The sequence below is a fragment of the Siniperca chuatsi genome, linkage group LG14, assembly GCF_020085105.1.
Source record: "Siniperca chuatsi isolate FFG_IHB_CAS linkage group LG14, ASM2008510v1, whole genome shotgun sequence".
NCBI lineage: Eukaryota > Metazoa > Chordata > Actinopteri > Centrarchiformes > Sinipercidae > Siniperca > Siniperca chuatsi.
Window position 1 is genome coordinate 4886398 of NC_058055.1, and position 19865 is coordinate 4906262.

The 19865-nt window shown below is 40.2% G+C and overlaps 2 protein-coding genes across 3 annotated transcripts in view; one reads left to right on the forward strand and one right to left on the reverse strand.

Moving 5' to 3' along the window:
- The window catches only part of LOC122888617 (beta-galactosidase-1-like protein 2), a 7732-nt gene extending 932 nt beyond the window's left edge, over positions 1-6800 (reverse strand). Inside the window, exons 1-18 of the mRNA XM_044223271.1 lie at positions 6621-6800; positions 5894-6079; positions 5740-5808; positions 5150-5245; positions 4633-4741; positions 4445-4537; positions 4237-4318; positions 4073-4137; positions 3860-3944; positions 2898-3035; positions 2607-2687; positions 2401-2510; positions 2157-2303; positions 1204-1275; positions 1009-1087; positions 819-906; positions 621-732; positions 387-503 (exon numbers count right to left, since the gene is read on the reverse strand). Coding sequence (XP_044079206.1) covers positions 387-503; positions 621-732; positions 819-906; positions 1009-1087; positions 1204-1275; positions 2157-2303; positions 2401-2510; positions 2607-2687; positions 2898-3035; positions 3860-3944; positions 4073-4137; positions 4237-4318; positions 4445-4537; positions 4633-4741; positions 5150-5245; positions 5740-5808; positions 5894-6079; positions 6621-6712 — 1821 coding nt within the window. The 5' untranslated portion in view covers positions 6713-6800. The remainder of the gene's footprint in view (positions 1-386; positions 504-620; positions 733-818; positions 907-1008; positions 1088-1203; positions 1276-2156; positions 2304-2400; positions 2511-2606; positions 2688-2897; positions 3036-3859; positions 3945-4072; positions 4138-4236; positions 4319-4444; positions 4538-4632; positions 4742-5149; positions 5246-5739; positions 5809-5893; positions 6080-6620) is intronic.
- Positions 6801-7944: 1144 nt separating this feature from the next.
- Positions 7945-19809, forward strand: ei24 (EI24 autophagy associated transmembrane protein). Of its 2 annotated transcripts, XM_044223274.1 has the most exons (11): positions 7945-8099; positions 9581-9717; positions 11135-11280; positions 11910-11970; positions 13142-13208; positions 13296-13420; positions 14236-14355; positions 14976-15087; positions 15172-15283; positions 18198-18272; positions 18366-19809. In XM_044223274.1, the coding sequence occupies exons 2-11, from the start codon at positions 9676-9678 to the stop codon at positions 18526-18528; spliced, it is 1023 nt and encodes a 340-aa protein (XP_044079209.1). In that variant the 5' UTR covers positions 7945-8099; positions 9581-9675; the 3' UTR covers positions 18529-19809. The 2 variants fall into 2 exon arrangements, with proteins under 2 accessions (XP_044079209.1, XP_044079210.1); XM_044223275.1 differs by lacking the exons at positions 7945-8099; positions 11135-11280.
- Positions 19810-19865: the final 56 nt, after the last annotated feature.

Consider the following 19865-nt stretch of genomic DNA (forward strand, 5'->3'; position numbering starts at 1 on the left):
GGGGGAAACAGCTAGCCAGGCTCTGTCCAGAGGTTAAAAATAACACCTCTAAAGCTCACTAATTAACATGTCATATCTTGTTTGTTTAATCCAGACAAAAACAAAAATCTAACAACAACATGTTGCGGTTAAACAAATGACATATAACATGTTAATTAGTCAGCTTTAGAGGTGTTGTTAGGCAGGTTTTGTTACCAGACAGAGCCAGGCTAGCTGTTTCCCACTGTTCCCAGTCTTTATGCTAAGCTAAGATAACGGTAGCTTAGCGTACAGACATAAAAGTGGTATAAATTTTTCATCTAACTCTCGGCAAGAAAGCAAATAAGCATATTTCCTATTACATAAAACTATTCCTCTGACAAATGCTAGTCTATGCACAGCTGTACCTGGTTGATTCCACTGTTGAGAAAGGGACCAGGGAGGTAAAGAGTCTGCTGGGGGCCAATTGACCAGTAGCGGCCCAGATTCAGCCCATTGATAAACACAACACCTTTCTCCCAGCCCTGTGGACCCAAATAAAATTTAATGGCTTCACAATGCATACATTAATTATTTCTCATACAAACACACATGCACAAAAATGTACATAGCACAAAAACAATACGCTTCATTTCACTTACTGGCAGCTTCACAAATGTGTCACTCGGATACCCGTATGCAAACAGCCTCCCCATGAAAAATCCAGGGAAGCTGGGAGTTTCAGGGAGAGTTTTCCAAGGTGCCCAATAAAGACTGAAATAAGGAATCCACGTCAAACACACTAATACATCAAAATGAAAGTAATATGCAATGCTTTATTTTCAATAAAGCATACAAACCTATCAATAAAGCTGGGTTTCATATCCAGGCTGTATATTATAAAATCCCGCAAGGGGATATTGTTTAATAAAATATCTCCCACAAGACCTGCAAGAACACAAATCAAAATTGGCATGTATACTACACACTGAGTGCTTGAGTGATTTAATAGCAGGCACAGCAATGAACTGCATATTGTCTGTCGATCACCTTTATGTTGTTTGTCAAGGTCCCTTCCCTGATGAACTCGTCCACAGTTTTCCACCAATAAACTCAAGGTACGCCGTCCCTGTAGGGATTGATTGCTTTTATGTCTTTGCAAGTTTTAACAGCCAAACAGCCAACACTTCAGCATCCATCACATCCGATAACTGCGAATGACGTTTATTGGTGATGATGCCATACCTTACCATCAGGAACCGCCAGCTCCAGGCTTTGGTGCTTGAAAAGGCCAATGTAGCTTCTGTCTACAAACACCTAGGACGAAAAATTTATACGTAAACTCTGCTTCACATGAATGAAATATCTAAAAGTTAGCTTTAGGTTTGCCAACTATCACCACAGTCATCATCTTTACACAACTTCCATGTGCTGTATCTCCTGAAATAAGTGCTGTGGGCATACCAACAACATGAGCGACCACTGATAGCACTGACTAATATTAAAGGAGTAGTTCAACATATTGGGAAATACACTTATTTGCTTTTCTGCAGAGAGTTAGATGAGAAGACTGATACTACTCTCATATATGTCCATTACATATGAAGCTCCAGGAGACAGTTAGCTTAGCATAAAGACAGGAAACAGGAGAAAACAGCTAGCCTGGCTCTGTCTGACGGTAACAAAACCTGCCTACCAGCACCTCTAATGCCTGCTAATAATCACATTATATCTCATATCTTATATCTGATGTCTCACACTGACAAGACGTCAGCAGGAAGTCACTGCACCTGACCAAGAAATTGTTCAGCCTTGTCACTTAATTTTCTTTGTATGGATTAAACAAATTTAAACAAATGAGACAAACATAATTAGTGAGCTTATGAGGTGCTGGTAGGCACAGTTTTTACCTTTGGACAGTGCCAAGCTACCTGTTTCCCCCTGCTTCCATTTTTTATGCTAAGCTAGGCTAAACATCTGCTGGCTCTGGCTGCATATTTTGTGTGCAGATACGAGAGTTGTATATATTTTCTCTTCTAACTTGTGGCAAGAAGGCATATTTGCCAAAATGTAAAACTTTTCCTTTAAGTTTAGGTTCAGCAACTACAAACATATCAGTGATCATAATGGCAACCATGTCCATACTGCATAAGATCAGAGCGAGTTAGATCATGCCATCATGTACAATAAGTACTCACTAGAGCACGGTCTTGAACATTGCCTCCAGACTTCAATAATCCTCCACCGGTGATGGTAGTCTCATACAGCGTGTATCCATAGGACTGGCCATTCCTGTTGTTCACAGGTAGATTCTCCATGTTTACTGGCTTGGGTGACTTAAATGGCTGCAGAAAATAGAACAATTTCTTGACCTCCTTGATTTAAAAGCGAAATTCTTTTCATTACACATATATGTAACAGCTAATCTTACATAAAACATACTCCCTCAGTGAAGCTCAAAGCATCCCATAAGGACAGGTGCTGGTACATGATAGCTGGTTCATAAGCCTCACTGTAATGCAGGGCTGGCATGTTAGGGAAACTGTCTCCTCCTGCACAGAAAGGTGCAAGACAAGATCAGGCACAGAGGTCAGTCACGGCATGTATTGACATACGGCATTCTCATTTAAATGTAGTGTTTAACTTACTGTTGTATCGAGAAAGTAAATCCCTAAGGAGATGGTACTTTGGAGTGTACTCCCCAGCTTCAGACAAGGGAGCGTCATAATCTGAAAAACATGGTAGTGTAACAAAGATTAACTAGCATGTGCTGCCACCTGCTGGGTGTTAAAGTCAATTCTGTTCTGTAGACAACAAGGAACATATTCTCCAGCTCTGACATGGCAGTGCTTCATCATTATAATAAAAGCTTTGTAAAATTTGCATCACAGACATCACTAGTTTGTGTGTGACAGAGCGCACGACACAGAGGAACCAACCATAGCTGGGGACCAGTGCTTTGTAGGAAGGATCAGCGAGTGCTCCGCTCATGAAGCCAAAACTGGAGCCTCCGTGGAACATGTAGAGGTTGACAGACATGCCTCGCCTCAGAATTTCTCTCACGGTGGACACCATATCTGACAAGAAGTTTCCACAGGGAAATCATTATACCGTTCTTTAAGTCAAGTCACTGAAACCTTTTTGACCCTTTGCTGATCTGACTTTCACATTTGCATTTTCGTTGTTGGCATGTAGCTGGCATTCCTCATGCAAAAAGCAAAGTGGTAGGGAAATAAATATAATGCAAGCTAAAGACTGAGATAGATAGCATTTGTTTACACAAGTTAATAGGGTCTTGAGATTAAATATTGCTAGAAGGTAAGAAATAAAATAAATACTTTATGAAGAGATGTCTACTGTATGACAAAGGACAGAAAGTGACTTTACCAATATGTGTTTTTCAAGGCTAATAGCAGTATTTCTAGAGAACGTACATTATACTCTCCAGGGAACCCCATTAATATCAAATCATTTTTCCTCAGGATAAATGTGAAATGCGCTTGGCCACCTGTACAATAGTAAGACACATTAGGATACATTACAACCTTTGTGTGAAGAAAGCATCAAAAAACAATACTGAACAATTCATGAAAGAATAAACCATGCAAAATAAATAAAACTGAATTGCAGTTTTCAAATAGCTGTGATCAGGGGAACCTCCATCAGATGTACTGCATATACCAGATATTTCTACAAAAGTTGCAATGTATCCCAATTTATTTTTTAAAGATTTCATTTACACCTTTATTAGATATTTGACAGTGAGGAGACATAAAATGAAGGAAGAGAGAAAGGGGCATGTCATGCAACAAAGGCTCCTGGCTGGAATTGAACCCGGGACATTGCAGTTATACGGTATGCACCTTAACCATTCAGCTATCAGGGTGAAAAGCTTCCTTACCCTCAGGGGGAAGCACATGGTGGAGGTCACCCCACACATCATACCAGCCGGTCCAGTAGTCCATCACCATGGTAGGGCTGTTGGGCTGATAAACAGTGCAGAAAAGGCCCACACTATCAGCTCACACAGCTCACTATCCTGTGTTTCATGTACTGTCTACTTGACGTCCTCAGTGACAGACAGTGAAATTATGTGGAAAGGTAAGATACGCACCTGGATAGCATTCAGATCCTGGAAGTCTCTCTGATTTAGCTTCTGCAGCTTTACTGATCTGATGGCTACAAGATTGGAGGTCACAAGGTAAGCTGTTTGTGTGTGTGTGTGTGTGTGTGTGTGTGTGTGTGTGTGTGTGCGTGTGTATTAATAATATACTGTACCTCCATCCACACCCCCCGACTTTAAAGTGTTGTGGTTGTCGGATGTGAGCAAGAGCTCACTGATCCCTCTGGACTGTAAAGCCTTTCAAAATAAAACAGAATGTCACAACAGAAGATATGGGCATCATCAGACTGATCCATTAAATCAATCTCTATTTGTACATGTGTGTTTTAATGTAGGGTTGAGGGGGCATTTTAATTACCTCACCTCTTTAATAAAAAGCATGTAACTTTCATCTTTTGCAAAGGATCCATACTCATTTTCGACCTGCACTGCAATAATGGGACCTCCTTTCTTGAACTAAAAAACAAACAAACGTTTTATTTTAAGGATGACAAGTTAAATGAACTGGAGCTACAACAAACTTGTTTTCAGCTCTAGTGACAAAAAGCAACCTGCAGTGGAACCACTTTTGGTATAAGTTTGTCAAAAAAGGTATTGACAGCCTGAGTAAAGCCTGGGTAAGTCGTCCTCAGTCTCATGCTGCCATCACTGAGGAGCCAGCTGCAAAGAGACAGAAACCAAGATGCTTAGTCATGACTAAAGCCACAGAGCTGCAAGAACAACGGAGGCACAGTAAGTCGAAAATACTGGACAAAGCTTCACACACAGGCCAAGTCTTCCCTTACAGCAAGATGGGACTTTTTCACCCTGATTGCACTCAACAAAAAAGTGGCACTTTGTGGTTCAGCTCAAGTGGCTTTTGTGCTGCCGGGTTAAATTCACTTACAAATGTAATTTCATTTATTCAGGCACATAAACGAGTCAGAGTTTGTTGAATAAAAACATTGGACAGGCTTTGGGTTTAAATCTACAGCCTACCTTCACAAATACACAGAAAATCGGGATTTCTATATATAAAATCATATATACATTTTTCCTCAAATATTTATATGTAAAGAATAGCACTACCTTGGCAGTCCTCCTAGGTCCAGCTCAGAGGAAATGTATGGCCCTGGACGTAGAATCACCCATAATCCCAATTCAGCAGCAAGACTGATATAGGCTCTGAAACCCAGATGGAGAAGACAATAATTATTTTCTATCTGCACAAACACAAAGTTTAGACCCCGAGTGAGACCTCATATCTCGTTGTTTGAGGAGTGTGAAATGTGCTTGGCAACAACAGCGGCGGGCTGAGGCATCACATCCCTCTTCACTTATCACTGCTTTGTTGTTAATTGCTTGCTAAGTTGCTGTTGCTGGGGAGATGCTGGTGTTGTCAGGTGGGACCTCTCTGCCTCTAGCCTCTCCCCTGAGCACTGGGGCTTAGATGATGAGAAGAAAAGGAGAGTATTCCCAACAAACCTTAGAGCAGGTAACATTGTTAGAACAGCTGCAAAGGTGGTGCAAGGTGTTTTCATTCTTATTATGGACATGTTTAAGTTGCATATTTGGTTAAATGAGAGCATGGGCTATGCTCCCATAAGCAACAAACTTTTCGGTGTTGATCATGAGTGTGTTTTGTATTCAGGTCAAGGAAGAGTCACACTACTCCTTACTCTAAATCCAGCTGTGTGTGGAAGTTGAAAACCTCTCTCTCTGGCTGGTGCAGACTCCATGGCACATACCTGCAAGGACGCAGGATGTTCTCTGTTAACAGTCAGCCGGTGACCAGTCTTGAGAAACAAAACACATCCATAGTAGTTTTCTTACGTAGTGAGGGTGTTGATTCCACAGGCCTTCATTTTCAGCAAGCGGTCCTTCCAGTAGGCCCTGGGCACACGGAAGTAGTGGATGGATCCCCCGAGGATGCGGAAAGACTCTCCCTCCAGGGTGAACTGGGAGGAGTTGGCACTCAGACCCACCTTCCTGCTCATTCTCCATCCCCCTGCTGGCATGCTGGACGAGGAGTTGTAGCTTATTTGTGTCACACTCACATAATATAGCACATAGACTATTGTGCTTGAATAGACCACATGACATGCTTGATAGGAATTTATAGGAACATATTTGAATTTAGAGGCAAGATAGATGAGTTTAGCACTTCATATTAACCTTTTAAAATGTTATATATACTTTTTCACTTTATATATTTATTATTATATATACATGTATAATGATAATGTGACTATTTAATAATTTGTATATATGTATAGAAAGAAACAAAGAAAAGAAACAAATTCTATGATATATTTGAGGTACAATGAAATAGTTTCACTATATAGTCACTTTACCCAATATGATATTACTATAGAGACGTCCTGTATAATGTGTCTGTGACAATTTAGCATCACACGTTGTCTCTAATCATATCCCTACAGACACTTGCAGCATTGCTGATAATTTAGCGGATCATTGATCCACTGTAGTAAGGTACTACATTAGGAACAAGCAGCTCTAACTGAAACATAATGAACAATAACAGTGAGAACTAACTTACCCGAGATATCTGTACATGATGACGCCAACAATGCACAGGCAGATGAGTGCATATTTCTTTTTGTGCGAATTTCTTATCCTCAAGACACCCATCGATAGGATGTGAGCTCCCTTCCAGTGACATAGGCAGCCGTCGAGTTAAGTTTACAGCAGCATCTGAGCGCAGATGAACGCATGACGCTGGCATGGATAACACACCGCCTCGTGGGAGGGCCCCTGTGCACAGTCATGGAAATCTAACACACCTCATTAACAGGGTTAATGTGGGGTGTGTCTGTGTTACTCTTCGGTTTTGCAAAAAAATTAAATAAAAAATGAATAGGTGAGGATGACGAAATGACTTCTTCCAATAGCCTATAATTATTTTCCTGATAGCAATATTAATTTATAAAAACATAAACATTTCAACTTTTTAAACTTAAAAAGTTTAGCGTATCTTCAAAAATACTGTCTATTATTTTAATAAAAAGAGCCCATCAAAATATAAACCTATTTATGGAAACACTTTATAGCAAATTATATCAGTGGGTGACATTTTTCTAAATATTGCAGACCGTTCCTGAAATTATCCAACATATACAAAGATCAGAAACGACAAGTTTTATGGTGGGACAGGAAACAAACAAACACAGTATCACTAAAGCCTTAATAATAGGCCTATATTATATGGTCAACTGAATGCATATTGAATAACAGTACAATCATACACACACACGGACAGGTAGGGGTGCTGAGGGAAGCATCCCTAAAATCAGGCATAACAAAAACCATCAGTTAAACTTACAATGACTTTCTCCCTTTTTTTCACTGGGATTTATATGCGCAGTGCACAAGTATTTGTGGCGTGAGAGGTTTTTTATCCATTGTTTATCATTAATATGTATTATCATTAATATGTATTAGTCTATAATAGGGAAACAACCTAATTTCCAACCAAGGCAAGGCAGGTCGGATCTATCACACAGTGTTTCAGTGTCCCACTGCATCAAGTATTAAGTAATGTTTAAACTTACTGTAGGCTACTCCCCGGGGAGAAAGACAGAGAGCCGGCTTGCTGTCGGCTTGTGAAACACTCTAAAACTGTTAGATATAATAGGCTACTGTATAGGCCTGTATTAGAAATGATCCTGGCCATTCACATGAATGCAAAAACCATGAGTGTCGCACAGCATTTTGTGTGACGTCATTAAAGAGACTGACTTCCAGCGTCCCTGCACATACACCAGCATTTCAAATCATTGTTTTAATGCGCTAGTTCCCTCTTTAAAACAGAAATGGGGTTAATTCGATGTTCCCTTCATTCCCCTTGGTCCTCCAATAAGCAGGACTACACTTCCCATGTTCCTTAGAAGTCGGAGCTTGCGCAATATGTTTTCCACGGCCCTGGTTGCTCGTAGTGTCTGTTTGGTGTTGTTGTCATATTAAGGGGGCAAAAGAAAGAATTAACGGAGTTAATATAACCCTGAGCTTGTCGCATGAGGTAAGGAAGATAACGCGGCTATCTGTACACGCTGTCTCTGACTTTACACGCTTGTTGAGATGTTGTCTTGGCGAAAAACACAGCAGTTAAAATAGTTGTTGAGCGTTAACAGTTAGCTAGCAACACAGACAGACAAGCTAGCAGAGCACTAAACAAACCAACGACAGTAAAATATTATGAGACCAGAGGCATCATGCAGACCGCACGAGCTACGTATTAGTGAGGGTCTTCACATATCAAATTGTTAAGACTTTTCGGCAGGCCAGTGAGTGCCAGCTAACACTGACTGTTCGCTATCACATATGTGAGCTAACCCACTGAGTCAGCTTGCTAACGTTAACTTACACAAACAGTATCACCAAGAGACATTGGCTGAATTAACGTTTCACGTCCACCCTGTAACTCGAAACTTGTATAATTAACCGATACTCAGTCCGTTTGAGAATACGAGGTGACGTTGCTCTTGTAACGTTATAGCGTTACAATGCAGACAAATTCATTGGTTTGTTGTAAATAAATCGGACAATAGCTGCATTTATTAAACACACATTAGCTATGCTTTCCTAAGTTCAGTTAGGTTAGCTAATAACGTCAGATCCAGTTAGACCCACTTTTTACACTATTCATGAAGCTGGTAACTAGTTTGTGTCCTGTTTTTTTCTTTTTGTGATCTAACGCTACATTAAACTTTTTTAAATTCTAAAGGACCACATATAGTTTTCATAGTATCAAAGTGACAAATCACACATTAGCATTACCTTTTTATCAAATGTGGTTGATGTGATGGGTTGATGAGGTATTTTTTTAAGAAATAAATTATATCGTCATGGGGTTCCATGGAGAATTAAATTTAAGTTCTTGGTCTAAATGCTGTTTGAGGATTTTTAACTGCCTCCACTTTTTACTGTACTGTAGAAATATTGGTATCAGCCTTCAAAGACACATATTGATTAAACCTGATGTGAATCAGCACAATATGGCTACCAAATATTCCAAGTATGGAAAAAGGTGCCAAACAGCTGTTTGTCATTGAACTGTCTCAAGGCCAGAAGGGTTTTTGTTATGCATGTAATCACTCTCATTGTTCTTTGAAGTAAAATAAAAGCAATGTAATACTAGAAGGTTTTATTCTCATGTAGGCACATGAAAAACTGCCGAATTTTAGAAATTCCAAGATCACTATTTCTAAAAGCACTAAAGGTGATTATTTTGAATGAATATTTCAAGTCTACTAACACTACTGGATAAAGCAGACATAGGTGGGAAAATTAAGTAAACTATATATATATATATATATATATATATATATATATATTATAGGCAAATTCACTAAGGAATGTCCCTATAACAACTGTGTCTCCCAGCATACCAAAGTGAGTTGTTTGCTGTTTAGATCGGCATTTTAAAGGTTTTTGTATATTTCTAGAAAGAGTTCCACCCTCTTGTCCTCAATTTGTTTCCTTGGTGTTTGGTTGTGGCAGGTTACTGGGTGAGCCCCTCCCTGCCATGAGAGCTGACCACCAGGTCACCAGCCCCCCCTCCTTCTGCAGTTGATGGATCTGCAGCTGGTCCAGAGATGACAGACAGCGTCAGGGCCTTCCTCCGTAATGTTGCGACGGTCAGCAAAGACACACACACACACACTCACTCTGTACTCCCACATAAGCTATGACACAAGGTACAAGGGTGTAGTTCATTGACAGTGAACAGATCCATGCATTCAAACTAATGGACCCATTCAACTTTATTTTGAAATAGAAGAGACATACACTCACTTGCCACTTTATTAGGTACACATATAAAGAAAGGTGTAAATAGGGTGGGCAAAATATTACAAATACCTTTCAATATAATGCAGTCCAGTACAACATCACCACCCACTACAACCTCAATAATAAACATAAAGTACCTAAATAAACAAACTATCAAATTTCTGACATTGTCAACAAACATTGAAAACTGATGATCTTTGTAAGGGGGTTGGGGGGCCTTTTGTCCAGGGCAAATGAGGATGGTTGAACTTAATTTTCTATTTATTACCTTGAACGTTATCATTGTGTACCATCGGCTTGAATGTGTGCTGGCTGTACTCCAAAAGAGTCCAAGGATAATGTTTGTCTGGAATAATTCCAGATAACTCTTTTGTTATCCTATTAATGTTGTTTCTCCTGCCTATACTGTAGCAGAATAGACTTTGTGGAGCCATTCTATGGAATCCCAAAGTGTTAAATATTAAATACATAAAAAAACACATAATGAAATAAACAATCATATGAATAAATTGTGTAAAATATATAAATGGACCAACAATAATAATTTAAAACATTCAAACTCAACTCATTATCTTGAAATGTTATTTCATCATTAATTTTCATAATAACTGAATTACTGGATATCGTTTTATAGTCTGTTTTAATTTCATAATGGCATTTTTTTTCCCCCAATGGCACTTTTATTTTATATCAAGTTTTATTAGGTCAACAGTCAACTTGAAAAATTGGATTTCAGCATAATATCTTGTCATCATCAAGACTCCGTTATCCACCTCTGATATGATAGAGGCTTCTCCCTTAACATAGTTGACATGGATGTTTTTAATGTTATTATATTTTAGAAGGTTGGACAGAGAAAAGATGACAGTGTAGTGGGGCATTTTACTAAATAGCCACTGGGTTGGCATTGTGTTAGACCTGTATGTCTGTCTAAAAGAAGTTCAGTTATATGTATCTTTTTAATGAAAATGTATTACAGGGCCTCTGCGTGTTCTACATGCTGTTTTCCAGCTTGACCAGAAGAAAATTCTGGTCATCATGATATTAATTAAACAGATAAATAAATATTGACCTTAAGCATTGGCTATACACAGATTTGTGTACAGAACCATCCTAAAATATTGTTAATGGGATTTGCTTTCAAATACCTGTAATGGCCTAATTTTTTAGCTCAACAAGCACTTTAAAGCTCCAGAACACAGGTCATTTTTACAAACAAAACAAACACATTATGTGTTATTTCTCTCGCTCTGGGTTCTCAAGGGGATCAAGGACTCCATATTGGGGATTGGTACAATCTCCAAGCTGGATGCCCGCATCCAGCAGAAAAGGGAAGAGCAGCGGAGGAGAAGGGCCAGCGGGGCCCTGGCACAGAGACGGGCACAGAGTGAGGAACGCAAACCGGACAAGTAGGCCAGAAAAAAAGCTACATATTTTTGGTTTCAATGCTACTGATTTTCTTACTGAGCCCGAGTCATGGATCATTTTGTATGTGCCTGCATACATCATTGTGTTTATGGGATTTGTTTGTAGCTCTTTTAAAAAAGCTGGAAATGCAATCCTCTCAGGTAGAACTTCCTGTGCACCTCCCATGCTGTGCACCACTTTCCCACAAGCTCCACCAAATCAAATGGCGATATTTACCTTTAGCCTTTACCAATCCAAGTAAAAGAGCAGGAGTTTGCACAGCTTGAAAGTAAGTGCTGTACTCAGGACAACAAAATCCCCTGAGCATGTATTGTGGCTCATTGCACATGTAAACAAGAAGTGGTGGGACATTTTTTTTAAATATTTTCATGTCACTGTTAATGTAAATAACTTTTGTAAAGGTGTAAATTCCAACATGTTTAATTGGAGCAGTCATGGGTCTATGCAGCTCTAAGACCTACCATACACATCTGTAAATAAAATCACTGTTCCAAATACCTTCAGTCTGCAAGCACAGACATGTTAACCGCATCCATGAGCTTGTCTGACTCTGGTTAAGTAAGAAAAGTGAATCGTGATGGTCATTGGCATTATTTATTCTCTCTTTCAGTGAACCCAAAGTAGCCAGCAGGATTTTTCAGTGCTGTGCCTGGAATGGAGGAGTGTTCTGGGTAAGATATTTCACCTACTGTTACAGTACAGCTTCGTCACTCACACACTACTGAATACTTTACAGTTTTGAGTTTCTATGATAACTAGAGACCTACCGATTTATCAGTCGACCGATGTTGGCCTATCTAAGATATATCGGTATCGGCATATATGTTATCTGATATGAGCCAATGTTTTATTTTCAATATATCAGGCAGAAAGAAAGGCTTGTGTTAATATATTGGTGTTACTGCAAAGTTTATCCAGCAGAGTGCTCTATCATCACAATGGTAAGCAGTGTAACATGAGAGAGATGATGCAGCTCTCAAAATCTAGCATTATACCAGTAAAATAAATCTGGTGTCATGAAATCTAACAGCCACCTCACTAATGATTAAAAATATAAACCAGCACAAAAATGACAGCTACCAACATGAACCACCATGTTCTGAACAGACACATTAGAAACACTAACAAATAGTAACATTTGCATTTTGGAACGTAAGACAGCTAACTTAACAAACTGCTTTCAGCACTAGGCAGTGCATGCTGGGAAATGTTGGCCATCGCTATGGCTACAATACTCTCAGCATTGCGCACTTGAGTACAATTTAAATGTACTTGTACCTGAGTATTTCCAAGGCATTTTCTGCTACTTCAGCAATTGACTGATACTGAACATACAGTACTGATATTTATTTAGCTATTTATTTTATTTTTATTTATTCTTTATTTTCTTAGTGTTCATTTCTAGAAAGTGTTCAAATCTAGAAATCATTTCGGCCGCCTTATCGGTAATTGGTGAATGTTTCCCCTCTAAAATCGGTATCAGTCTCAAAATTCCCATATCGGTCGGCGTCTAATGATAATACTGCTTCTGCATGGCAGTTACTTTAGCCATGTGTTGTCCCAAACTTATCTTTTAGCTTCTGTAAAATTTTGGGAGCAAGTCTTTCTTGTAAATGTCAGCTAAAGAAATTATCTCTCAGATAACTCTGCCAACCAACAAGCTTGTACATTTTTTTCTATTTGATTTTAATTTCCAGACTGTGTCATTTTTAAGGTTGATGTAACATTTAATGTTTAATGTCCATGAAACTATCTAAGCCAAATACCATATTTTGAAAACAGTGTTGTGTGGGGATGCATAAGTTGAAGAGCTAACTCCAGCATTTCATTTTCTCTCTCCAGCTCAGTCTGTTTCTCTTCTATCGGGTGTTTATCCCACTGCTGCAGACTCTCACAGCAAAAATCATTGGTATGTATGGCATATGTGAATATGGGGCAGGTTATGGGTATGGCTTGTGGTAGGAACCAGTCAGTCAACAAGCTGTTTTTGCTCCAGGTGACCCCTCCCTCCATGGCAGTGTGTGGTCCTGGTTAGAGTTCATCCTGACCTCTGTCTTCAGTGCTCTCTGGGTTCTCCCTCTGTTCGTCCTCAGCAAGATAGTCAATGCCATCTGGTTCCAGGTTAGGCCCTGCTTAGCTAGGCTGTGATGATGTGATGACTGAAGTGGCCTTTTTAAAATCTATGCATAGATCCCATTACACAGTCTGACATACCATAATCACAAAGTTCTCAAAATTGCATTCTTTTCAGGGGTCTTAAATGGCTTTTGTGACATGCTGTCTAAGGCTGCATAATATAGTCATTCATATTCATAACATCATATTTTATTGTCACTGGAATATTAGTTTTTGTAATAGAGTTACAATAAAATACAACTGATGTCATAAATGGGCGACATTATCAAAAATGGCTGAGATTCATAAAGCCAGCTCTGCCTCTCTCATACTTTGTAATCAAGTCCATTCATCCTGTGCAATGTTTCAAACTGATCCTTTATCAAAAAAGGGAAAAATATCCTGTAGATCAAGATGAACTTTTATTGAGCAGTGAATTGAAATGAAGTCACACCATTCAACTGGACTCCTGTGACTTGCCAATAGACTTCCAGCTGATCAAAACAAGATATGAGGCATCACTGAAGGGCTTTTGTTATGAAGCATCTTTTCTCAGCGCTTTTATATGTGAGGATTAGGACATAAAAGTACTGAATACATAGACAATATTATAATATTGTTATTAAAATAATTTCAATGCACATGAACACCAATCTGTTTTATAGTCAAGTGTTATCTCCTGTCATCTCATATTGCCATCACAAAGCAAAAGACAACTGTGTTCCAAATCCCAATGTTTGTAATGTTTTTATATGCTTTGTTGCAGTTTGGCTGCACTGACACAGATGTACTGTAGATATCACTGTTATTCTCTGTTGCAGGATATAGCTGACCTAGCATTTGAAGTGTCTGGATGTAAAGCGCAGCCGTTCCCCAGTGTCAGTAAGATCATCGCGGACATGCTCTTTAACCTCCTCCTCCAGGCACTCTTCCTCATTCAGGTACATTTTTGCAGACTGATACTTTGGTTTTCTTCATTTAAAAATAATGTACCTGTCTGTGTTTCTCTTTTTAACAGTACTACAAAATCACACTGTAGTGCATATACCCAGAACTCCTGTATCTGATTCTCTTCACAGTTGCCACACAGGATATTTGAGTAGAGCAGTTACAGTGAAGCTGCTGATCTGTCACTGTAGGCCCAGATTCACCAAATGTTTGCTCAGTGTGCAAATCATATCACATGAGTCACCAAGTCATGCTATTCATAATCATGTGCAAAGATACCCAATTGCACTTTGCACAAAGAGTTTGGTCATTCATAACGACTGCTACCAGCAGCAGCAGCATCGTCAAAGTTAAAAATGATAAAAAAGCTTGTCACCAAGTCACACATGGTGGGGTTGTGTTTTTCTGAAATTGTTTCAGAAACTGGTAAAGAGGTCTGTTACTTGTTTTGAGGTCTGTTTTTTCATCACAACTTTATCTGCATTCATTTCTAACAAACAATATAAACTCTCTAGTCTCTAAGCTAAAGCAAATGAGATGAAAATGCACACATTTCTCTCTCAGTACAGTCTTGGTGAATATAATCATGTTGTGTATTTTCGTGGTTTTCTAGGGAATGATTGTTAGCCTCTTCCCCATCGATGCCATTGGACAAATGGTTAGCCTCCTCCACATGTCTCTGCTCTACTCCCTGTACTGCTTTGAGTATCGCTGGTTCAACCATGGTGAGATACATTATATTCTGCACTCAAAATAAATCATGTAGATTGAATGGAGAACAAAAATGTGACTGGTTATGTTTGTTTAAGGCATTGAGATGCACCAACGGCTGTCCAATATTGAGAGGAACTGGCCCTATTACTTCGGCTTTGGTTTGCCCATGGCCCTGCTGACCGCCCTACCCTCCTCATACATCATCAGGTAAGACTTCTTATTCTTGATTAATCAAGAAAATTACTGATAGGTTAATTTAAATTGATAATAATCATTAGTTGCAGCCCGTTTTGTAAGATGTAAGATTAGGTACTGTATGTAAGGTCTGTAAACGCTTTTATCCACTGCGGGAGTTCTCCTCGTTTATTCTGGTCAGTGTTTACATCCCACCTCAGGCCTGTGTTAGTGAGGCGTTAAAACACCTGGCTGACCAGATAACTAACGTGGAAAAAAAACATCCTGACTCCCTGCTCATCGTTCTTGGGGATTTTAACAGAGCAAACCTCAGCCATGAACTTCCAAAATACAGACAGCACATTAAGTGTCCCACCAGGGAAACTAATACTTTGGACCATTGTTATACTGTATTAAAGGACACTTATCGCTCTGTCCCCCGTGCACCTTTGGGACTCTCTGATCACTGTCTGGTTCATCTTCTTCGGACATACAGACAGAAACTAAATGTGCTAAGCCTGTGGTCAGGACTGTGAGGAGATGGACCAACGAGGCAAAGCTGGAATTACAAGCCTGCTTTGACTGCACTGATTGGAGTGTTTTTGAGGCTGGAGCCACAGACCTGGATGAACTCTCTGACACTGTGACATCTTACATCAGTTTTTGTGAGGACATTTGTGTGTGACGACCTAAACCATCTGCACATACCAACAATAAACTCTGGCTTACAGCAAAACACAGGCACCGTCGTCAGGCCGAGGAGGAGGCCTACAGAAGTGGGGACAGAATCCTTTACAACCAAGCCAGAAACGCGCTGACGAAGGAGATCAGGGTGGCCAAGAGGATCTACACTGAGAAGTTGGAAAACTTCGACCCTGCATCAGTGTGGAGAGGCCTGAAGGAAATGACCAGCTACAGGAAACCATCCCTGCACGCTGAAGAGAATCACTAACTGGCTGATTACTTGAATGTGTTTTACTGTAGGTTTGTCATGGCCCTAATTCACACCCCTCACCTGCTCCAACATCAAACAACCACCTACACCCCCTGCCACCCCCTCACTACTCCCCACTGACCCCCCATCTGCACTCAGGATCTCCGAAGAGGATGTGTGTCGGCTCTTTCAGAGACAGAAGATCAGGAAGGCACCAGGAACAGACGGCGTGTCACCCTCCTGCCTGATTGTCCTGATCAGCTGGCCCCCATCTTCACACAGGTCAACAGATAGCTGTGTGAAGTCCCCTCCTGCTTCAAACGCTCCACAATCATTCCAGTCCCCAAACAACCCTCCTTGACAGGATTAAATGACTACAGGCCCTGACGTCTGTAGTCACAAAGTCCTTTGAAAGACTGGTGTTGACCCACCTGAAGGACATCACAGGACCCCTCTGGACCCCCTGCAGTTTGCCTATCGGGCAAACGGGTCAGTGGGTGATGTAGTCAATATGGGATTGCACTACATCCTGCAACACCTCGACTCTCCAGGGACATACGCAAAGATCCTGTTTTGTGAACTTCAGCTCGGCGTTCAACACCATCATCCCGGACATCCTTCACACCAAACCCACCCAGCTCACTGTCCCAGCCCCCACCTGTCACTGGATCACAAACTTCCTGACAGACAGGAGGCATTAGGTGAGGCTGGGGAACATCACATCCAGCACCCGAACAATCAGCACTGGTGCCCCTCAGGGATGTGTGCTCTCCTCACTGCTCTTCTCCCTCTACATCAACGACTGCACCTCAGGAGAACCGTCTGTCAAAGTCCTGAAGTTTGCAGGCGACACAACGGTCATCAGCCTCATCCAGAACCTAAAGGACCTAAAGTGGCCGTCCATCATCAAAAAGCCCCAGCAGAGGATGTACTTCCTGCGCCAGCTCAGGAAGTTCAACCTGCTTCAGGAGCTGCTGATCCAGTTCTACCCTGCAATAATCCAGTCTGTTCTCTGCACATCCATCACTGTCTGGTTTGGATCGGCCACCAAACAGGACAGGAACAGACTACAACGGACAGTCAGGACCGCAGAAGAGATCATCGGTGCCGACCTGCCCTCCATTCAGGACTTATACTCATCCAGAGTCAGGAAACATCACAACCTGTTCCACCTTCTCCCCTCTGGTAGGTGCTACAGAGCACTGTACGCCAAAACCACCAGACACAAGAACAGTTTCTACCCAGGGCCATCACTCTGATGAACACTTAACACCAGTCACATAGTGTCGGGAACGACTCCTGTGCAATAACCGTGTGACACTAACATCCACTGCACCTGTAAATTTATCTTGTTCATGTAAAGATTAGCATTTTTTAAATCCACACACACTGTACATACTGTATGTACTGTCATATCCGCCTACCTCATGTATATAAAGCAACCTGCTACATTATCATATTTATTTCAGCACCATTTGCACTGTCTTACTGTTTACAAATGTTACTGTTGTTGTTTTTTGTACTTTGTACTTAAAATATATATATCTATATTGCACATAGTAGCTTAATGTTTGTCTACCTTGTTGAGCTTGTTGTTCTTGTTTTTAGCTGTATTTATGTCTATTTCTGAGAGCAATGAAAAACCGGAGTCAAATTCCTTGTATGTATACACATACCTGGCCAATAAAGCTAATTCTGATATAATAATTTTTTTTTATCACTAACATCCTGCAGGGACACATCCTGTCTCAAGTCAAAAAGTTTTTTCTGCCTGAAAACAGTCATGAAATAAATAAAAATATGTTTTATTCTCTGATAAGTAGAGTTTAGAAAACAATGGTAAAATGTAGAATATTTACAAAATACCACAAAACACTGTTTTTTTTTGTTGTTTTTTTTAAAAACCATTTTGAAAGAAGAGGAGGGCACTCTTGAAAATGGACCTCATGTTATCTGTGGGCTGAGTTATCATTTATTGTGTGCAATGTTTTTTGTTCTTTCTTTTCTACCTAGTGGCTGCTTGTTCTCCATCCTCTTCCCTCTTTTCATCATCAGCGCTAATGAGGCCAAGACGCCAACAAAGCTGTAGTGAGTGTGAAATAAAGGCAACAATTTTTCTTTATAAATTGTTTCTTTCAATGCATGAGTCACTGATCACATTTGTGTTTTCCACTCTTTCAGCCACTTCCAGCTGCGTCTCTTCTCCCTGGTTGTGCTGATCAGCAACAAGCTTTTCCACAAGACAGTCCACCTGCAGTCCTCCCTGACATCGTCCACCTCCTCAGAGAGGCTGACATCCCCCCACACCTCCCCGACCCGCCAGAGACCTCTGCCCACCCAATGATGGATCCACTTGAAGGAGATGGGAAAGCAGTTGATGAGTGACTTCACTAAATGTGATTTCCCTTAATGAAGATGATAAACGGTTTAGGACAAAGGGTTTACATGTTTTTATCTAATCTCTGGCCCTTTGGTTATTCATTTGCAGCACCCCACCAGACACATTTTTAGTGTGACACAAAAATCGACTTCCCTGTGCCTCACACTCATAACACATTGTACACTCAGCTCTTGACTTGTTTTCTTTTGTGAATTTTCTTTCATTGTTTTTTTTGTATAATGTGCCATTTGAGTGACTCTCCTTTTAATAAATTACAGCACAAGAAACCATGTAGTTTTAATGTTTAAGCAAACTTGTGACTAAAGAAGGATTTTTTTTTAACTTTGAAGGGGCTTGTTTGCATTCAGAAGGAAAGCAGAGTTTTGTTTTACTTGATGTTGCAAGTCACATTCCTTCCTCACAGATTGAATGCTTTCTTGCACATGGACATGTTTCTCTGTCAAACCATGGTGTCCTAGCAGTTCCAGTTAGTTAAAAGTTAAAAGGGAGCCTTTTTTATCCTATAAGAGCTTTGTTTTTAGTACAATATACAAATCAGTTCAAGAGCTGCTATAAAAAGGATTGGTGACCTTAGTAATGGAAACCAAATAACAAAGTCACTCTTGTGTGTTCACTAAAGGTTTGCTTGGTGTCTCATCCCAAATTACAATCTCACTCCAGTGTCTGATGAGATGTCCACGTTGCAAATCACAAAGTGACACCAGCAAAGGAATAGCTACCTAAGCATTTTCAGTGTGTGTGAATTTAGTTGATGATAGGTGAGATGACACTGCCAAACTGCTGCATCTATGTTTTGTTTTTCCACTTCAACCACTACAATGCTAAGCTCTGTAATAAAGGAAGGAGTCACATAGTTAAAGTCTTTATATCTTGTATAGTCTTTATAAATGGGTGATCAGCGTTGACCTGCTTGCGCTAGTTTTTCCATAGAGAGCTAAAACAAATATAATTGGTCCCTACAGATCATCGGCTGTTTGGTTTTTGTGCTGTATATAATGTTAATACATCCTGAATGTTCAACCAGAAGCCCACCACCATGCAGCGACCCAGTCACCAACTTTTCTCTCACTCATCAGAGCTCGTGGCCATGGGGAGGGGCCAAGATTTTGAAACAGTGTGCAGTTATTGTAAGAAGAGCATAGTGTTTGTGCAGACTGAAATATGTGTTTGAGGTTTTGTAAAAGTAATACGTCTAATTTCAATAAAATTGGTCAGTATTAAATATTTTGATCACTGTCTTCAGGGTTTTGCTACCATGGTGAGGACTAGACAGGATATTT